Raw genomic sequence first — 6,894 nt, 5'->3', positions numbered from 1 at the left:
CTGCTGCTAAGTCGCTTCAGTCGTGTCGGACTCTGTGCGACCCCATAGACGGCAGCCCACCAGGCTCCCCCGTCCCTGGGATTCTCTAGGCAAGAACACTGGAGTGGGTTGCCATTTCCCTCTCCAGTGGTTTCTATTTTCCTATCATGTCTTTAACACCATTGTGGAAAGTTAACGGGTAATCTGGTAGAATGTATTTTTTAATGGTTTACATGTTGGGTGAATATTTTTTAAAAATCAAGTACATACACACATGGTACAGTGAATAAATAGATTTTCTTAAAATATTATTCCATAATAAAGAGCTATTTCCAATGGTAAAGCAATTAATTCAATATTTTTTTTTCTGAGCCTCTGTACAAATTCCATTGAACAACTGATTATACAGACCTTTTTTGTTATGGTGGTTGTTTTGGTTAAATAGCAACTTCCTATTCCATTCAATTTTGTTTATGTTTTTAAACTGAAAAGTTGTTTGTAAACATAGTTAACAAAATTATACATTTTAAAAATTCTAAAAAGCATAGTACTCTGAAAAGCAGACCACTAGCAAAGACATCGTTTGCCTTTTGAGCTTTCCCAATCTTCTCCTATTTTATAAATTATCTGTGTAGGTACTTACAAGGTGCCAAATAAATGACTGAAAAGGAAAATATTTTCATCATTTATCTACCTGATACAAACAGCTTGTTAAACTAATTCATTGCTTAGTTTATCCAGTCACAATGACATTGATTGGGTATGGTTTGTATATGTGCCCATGTTACCATATTCCTCAGTATCTGTAAATAGTTCCTTTGGGGTGCTTTGTAGCGGGGACATGTATATGAGAGAATATTATAAATGAGGCTATTAAAAACCTTTTCCAAGTCAGAGAATATTCATTGTGCATTGATATTTCAAAATTGTTTTTCTAATACCACCATCAGATTAAAATACTGTTTAAAATAAGCTACTTAAAGCAGGGGAAGGTACAACTATAAAATACAAAATGTAATAGTCACACTTTTAAATCTACTTCAACTCAATATATTTTAAATATATATATTTCTTCCCTGACATACCCTAAAAAAAGAAATTCTTAAGCCTTAACATGCTAAAATAAAATGACACAATAGCAATGAAATGAAATGAACTGACAATTCATTTAGCCTATCACTCTATAGCCTTTACAGCTACACAGTGATAAAATTCCCAAAGGCTTTAGTCTTTAAATTATTAAGGCTATCTAAATTTCCACTGCCACAATACATTTTTTTTTCCCGTAAGTGGAATGAAAATGGCAATTTTCTCAGGTAGATCTAGCTGTTCTCTGGGTGGTGTGTTCTAGAAAAGCAACAGGCTTTTCCCCCCTGCCTTATAAGAAGCAACAGTTAGAAACTCTAACTAGAAAACTGCTACCCCACAGTGGTTGGAAACAGCCAATAGAGAAAGAAACACTATGATTTCAGTCGATGTTGAAACAGCTTCAGAAGGAAGGAGACAATATGAAATAAAAGAATGTTAACTCTTCGCAATAAAAAGATTGCGCTATGTTCACTACACGTTACTATCGCCCTCTCCCTTGCTCTCCCTTTTCCACCGTAACTGATCATCAGGCTTTCCTCCGCATGCTTCGGTGTCTAAGGCAAAACAAAGCAAAACTCGAACCGTTTGATTTCAACTTAAACTCGCAAGATGCAGCAAGACAAATTCATCAACCTCCACGCGGGAACAATGCAAGCCTCTCCCCAGAAGCTGGCTTGAGTACTTTCGTATAAGCTAGCCAGCAGGGACCGTGGTCTCAGCCTGTTGCTCCTGCCACTCCGTATGCTAGGGCCCGGAAAGGGAGAGGGCACTAGGAAACCTCATGTTTGTGCTCGGGTGCTTGGCGGCGGGCCCTGGGCGGGGGTCTGGCTTGTCCGCTGCGGGGATCGCGACTGGCGAGGAGGTGGCTGCGGACCACGGTGCGGGGGCCCGCGGGTGCAGGCCACCCGGCCGCCGGCAGATGGTGCCCTGCGCCTCGCAACACCCAAGGAAACCCTGCGAAAGTACCGCTGACTCCGCCCCACCCGCTCCGGCGGCGCCAGTCACCCGTCCTTCCCCAAATAGTGCCGAGCACGTTTCCTCCTCAACACCCGCAGTAGCCCGTGTGTGTGTTGAAAATACAAACCAGGGCCAGCAGGGCGTGTGTGCCAGAGTAGGGAGCGCGCTTGGAGCGGGATCCCTGGGCCCGGGCGAGGTGACCGCCAACCAAACGCAGAGGGCACGGGGACCGGTCCATTTCGCATCTGCGTAAGCGCGGCGGCCGGGCCAGTAGCGAGGCCACTCACCATGTTCACTTCGGAGACCATGTCTATGCTGGCGACATCGATCCTCATCCCGACGTCCACGGGGGGCCCTGCGGGGGACAGGGGCACATTGTGGACATAATCTCAGAGCGGTCACAGGCTGGGGAGGGGCAGAGGGCTTCCCTGCGCTTACTACATTCTGAATGGGTTCCCACCACCCTCATCCCTCCACCCCGTTGCAGGGGACAGCCCGAGAGAACAGGTGTGGGCACACGCATGATGCAGTGACTATGCAGAGGGTGTTTTGAGCCACGGAAGGTCGGCTGTGCCTCGGGTTCATCCACCTGAGCCTAGGGGTCCGGCGTGTGTGTGAATGTGAGTGTGTGTGTGTGCGCGCGCGTGTTTGGCCAGAGCATAGGGCGTAGTGCACGCTTATGAAAATGACACGCTTCTCCTTCTAATTTTTTTGACATTTATCTTCGACAGGAAAGGAGAACTAGATATGGGTTACAGGTTGAAAAAAAAAAAGATGAAGCATTACCTCCAAAGTCCGGCCGCAAGCGAATGTCATATCCTTTGAGCAATCTGTCCACTGTCTCTTTCACGTATGACATGTTGCTGGGCTCGTTGGCGCTGAAGGGAAGAAGTAGGGACCGGATTCAGAATGAGCACAAATTGCGAGCAGACATAAAAATAGACAGGCACACCTACCCCCCCCAAATAACGAGCTACATGATCCAGCAAGCATGTAAAAAGAAAACACCTAGGGAAAAAAAAAGAGAGAGACATTCAACAACAGCTGCTCACCTGTGTGCACAACAGACCATGGCAATCATCACAGGGAAAGAGAGAAGCCCCAAACTCTCTCGATTTTGTACTGTCCACATTACTAACTCTGATTAAAGAATTGTCTTTTCTGCGAAGATTCAAGGAATGCAACTTAGTCGGCGGCAGGGCAGTAATTCCCGAATGGGCCTGCGCATGCGCAGAGGGTGCTCACTACCAAAAGACACCTTGTGCCTTGCAAACAATATTCCTAGTGGAACAGGCAACAGATTTCAGTTCCTTTAAAGTTCCTGTTTGTGGTGCTCCGCGTTCTCCGATAGTAAAAGATACCCTGTTGTTTCTTTGCTTCGGATCCTACGTGCATATGAGTATGAATCTCTCTTTGTGCATTGGAGGTTGCTATGTTCATTTCTTTTCTGCCTCCAAACCGGTTTTTTTACTCAATTCCCAGGGATCTGGTTTAGGCTGCCTGTGATTGGCATATTTCGTTGACAGTCACGGTAATCTTAGAACTGGGCGTCTGGAGGCGAGGTGGTTCTCTGTGCGTCTGTGTGTGTGTGTGAGTGATGGGGTGAGGGGAGTAAGGGGGACGAAGTAAGTGGAGAGGGAGAGCCAGAGAAGGAAACTCAGGCTTATTTGTTCAGGTCTCCTGAAAGGCTTCTTAGGATGTCTGGCTTAGTGTCCTCTTTCTCTTTTCCAGGAGGAGGAAGAGGAGCTGGTCGACTTTTGCAGTTGCTCGCCCCACTTGTCTTCCCTCCCCCTTTCGTGTCTCACCAGGCAAGAGAGGTGAGAGAAGCCAGCCATGAGGCAGCACCTCGGACAGGAAATTCTTTTTCTAGAGTCATTGGTCGTATTTTCTTCTAGGTTCTAGTAACGAAAATATCTTTTTTATTGCCAAGTGTTAAGCTTGTGTCAGTAACCCAAAATAGGACCCAGAAACACCGAGAGGGTCTAACCTCTGTTTACTAGTAGATTGGGGTTCTGTAGGAACAAAAGCTATTTGAATTAAATTCAATTCAGTCAATACAATTCGATAAAAGTCATTGAGCCTATGTTAGGCAGGAATCCCTTTGCTAGGCATTTGCTCATATATTAAATCTTTTACTATCTTCTAGGAATTCTGGGACTCAAAGACAACTTTAAAAGGATTTCTGATGTTGGGAAATTCACAGGCTGTTGGGGAAGATGGATGTAAATATATGTAAATTCAATATATCTCTATATAGTTTACATAGTGGCAAGATGTTGTTAATTCTACCAAAGTGAGGTAGATAGGGTTTCTGGAGAAAGAAGTTTTTTTTTTGCCAGAGCAGGGAGGGAGGGTAATTCCAGAAGGAAGGAAGAGAATATGCCAAAGAGACTTGAAATAGACTTTGACAGACTATGAGACCTGAAAGCCTGTGGTCTGCTTGAGTAGCTGAACCCTGAAATGACTGAGCAGAATATAAAAGGCTGGAAGGAGCGGGGAGGGAGGAACTGAGGGTGGTGAGGGTGCAAAGGGAAACCAAGGCTAGACTATAGGGAAAGTTACATTCTCCATTACACACTTTTAAGCTTCTGGAAATTACTGAGAGTTTTAAGTAGCAATGGTCAGGGTCAGATTTAGGTTTTAAAATGTTCTGATAGAATAAACATGGTAAGAATGATTAACCTTCATCAGTTGTGGACTATTTGCTGGTTATCATGCACATTACATAGATGATCTCATTTAAACCTGGTAGTAATCCAAATGTTATTACTATTAGTATTATTAGATATTACTATTATTATAATTTTATAGATGATACTAAGAACAAATCAAGGTATTATAACTAGTTTAATACCAAACTGCTAATAAATGATGAAATCAGCATTTTAACTCACAATCTATGGACCTATCTGCTGTATTCTATGAAGCATAGATCCCAAGAGAAAGAACCAGAGATACTGAAAACAAGGAAGAAGAATTATTACGGTAACACCAAGCAAAAAGAAATGAAGTCAGATAGTGTTTAGCATAGAAAGGAGGTGATGGACCAGTACAAGTTTTCAGAAATATAATAGAATCATCAAGTAGTTGTGAAGGTCAGGATTTGCAGACTTTTGAAAGTGGCCTAAACAATTATACATACATTTACACATGTGTAGATCTTGACATTCTATGTATACATTAATTTCATTTTTTTCTTTGAGGCTCATGACAACTTTAAACACTATGGCCTTTTCTTCTGGGGCCAGCATTAACTCAATCAATTTTCTTAATTGACTTAAAAGTATGTTGTCTACTTTTTTTTAATCCATGTGGATCTGCTTTTAATGGGTAAAGGAGAAGATTTGTTTATGCTACAGGTCTTTGTTGAAGCATAGAACCTCTTTGTGCTGCACAACTCTTTGCAAAAGCTGCACTAGAGAAAATAAAATATATGGAGAGTTTATTTCATTCATTTATTCCTCAAATATTTATTGAACATTTACTAAGTGTCAGACTCTATACTGGTGGTACAACAGCAGAAAAGAAAGCATACAGAGTCTCCTTCCACATGGAATTTGTTAACTGACCCATCTATTGGAAGTTGCAAATTGTTATCCTTGGTAGTCAAATTCAATTTGTAAAAGATGTTATTGGTTAGTGTTTGCTATATTTTTTAAATTTATATAGTTTTTACTGGGATATATGTTTTCCAGTTGGTTATAAACCTCAATCATTATTTTTGAATAATAACTAGGATTTTATTTAGCAGTATTTGCCAAAAGGTCAAAAATAATGGATAAGTACCTATAATATAATCATTGAACATTTACAAAATGATTACTAAACATCTTTTCTCTTGATGTATGCTTACAAAAGCTGAACAATTAAAGGAAATTGTTGATAGAGCTGAATATATCATTTTAGAGTTATTTTTAAAACATATACTTATAAAGTAATTAATCATGATACTTATGAGGTACTTCAGTTGAAGTGTAGGACTACTTAATTATATAGAGGTATGATATTGCAATCTAATTATAGTAGAAGTGTGATATTGCAATGAGACAATAATTTTTTTTAAAGAATAAAAAAGGAAGAAATTAAGCTATTCTTATATCTACATGTTACATTTAACTAGAGAGAAAAATCCAATGAGGTCTCCAAACATATAAGAATACAGTGAGTTAAACGAGACTTCTAGCTTCAATATCAAATAGCATTAAGTACATATTACTAGTATTCCTGTATGTAACTCCTACCAAAAAGACCCATAAAATGGGAAACATTCTATTACAATAATAGGAAAAATTCTAGTGTATCTAGGAATAACAGAAAAAAGTGTAAGAGCTTTATAGAGAATCTATATAATATTTTTGAAGGACATGAGACCTAGCTAAATGAAAACTATGTGGCTGGGGAGAGTCAATATTATAAAGATATTAATTCTATCCAATATAAGAAATATAATCAATTTGAATTGAAATTCTTACATTTATTGTGAAAATTAAGACATCAGTTCTAAAATATAAATGCAAGAGTAAAGAGTGAAAAAAAAGACAAAATTTGGAAGAAAAAAAGAAGTATATGGGAGCACTTGGCTTTGAAATATCAAGATTTTTAAGACATTGAAATTAAAACAGTTTCTGTTTAATTTAAAATTCATTTAGATATAGTAAAACAGAAAATAGCACAGCCAAATAAATAGCATAAAAATATTCTTCTATTTTAGGAAAGATAGGAAAGGATGAGATATTCAATAAATGTTATGGGGACAATTTATTATTCATAAAGGGGGAAAAAAGTAAACCTTTACATTATTGCATGCACAAAAATGTATTACAGGTGGATACATAACTGAAATATAAAATCAAAACTTTAGAAAAATCT

At 39.6% G+C, this 6,894-nt stretch overlaps 1 protein-coding gene across 1 annotated transcript; it reads right to left on the bottom strand.

The window, feature by feature from the left end:
• Positions 1-2,069: 2,069 nt before the first annotated feature.
• Positions 2,070-3,178, bottom strand: LOC129657831 (gamma-aminobutyric acid receptor subunit beta-1-like). Its single transcript, XM_055588478.1, has 3 exons — positions 3,078-3,178; positions 2,812-2,903; positions 2,070-2,380 (listed from the first exon to the last, which is right to left on the bottom strand). The coding sequence occupies exons 1-3, from the start codon at positions 3,155-3,157 to the stop codon at positions 2,070-2,072; spliced, it is 483 nt and encodes a 160-aa protein (XP_055444453.1). The 5' UTR covers positions 3,158-3,178.
• Between the last annotated feature and the right edge of the window lie 3,716 nt (positions 3,179-6,894).

Source organism: Bubalus kerabau, chromosome 7 (assembly GCF_029407905.1).
Source record: "Bubalus kerabau isolate K-KA32 ecotype Philippines breed swamp buffalo chromosome 7, PCC_UOA_SB_1v2, whole genome shotgun sequence".
Taxonomy (NCBI): domain Eukaryota; kingdom Metazoa; phylum Chordata; class Mammalia; order Artiodactyla; family Bovidae; genus Bubalus; species Bubalus kerabau.
This window is presented reverse-complemented; position numbering and strand designations above follow the sequence as displayed.

Bases quoted from the DNA above. Each gene is read 5' to 3' on its own strand.
- LOC129657831 (XM_055588478.1), bottom strand. From the start codon at position 3,157: ATGTGGACAGTACAAAATCGAGAGAGTTTGGGGCTTCTCTCTTTCCCT. The intron at 2,904-3,077 runs GTGAGCAGCTGT...TCTTCCCTTCAG, and splicing joins ATGGTCTGTTGTGCACACAG to CGCCAACGAGCCCAGCAACA. The intron at 2,381-2,811 runs GTAATGCTTCAT...TGTCCCCCGCAG, and splicing joins CTTGCGGCCGGACTTTGGAG to GGCCCCCCGTGGACGTCGGG.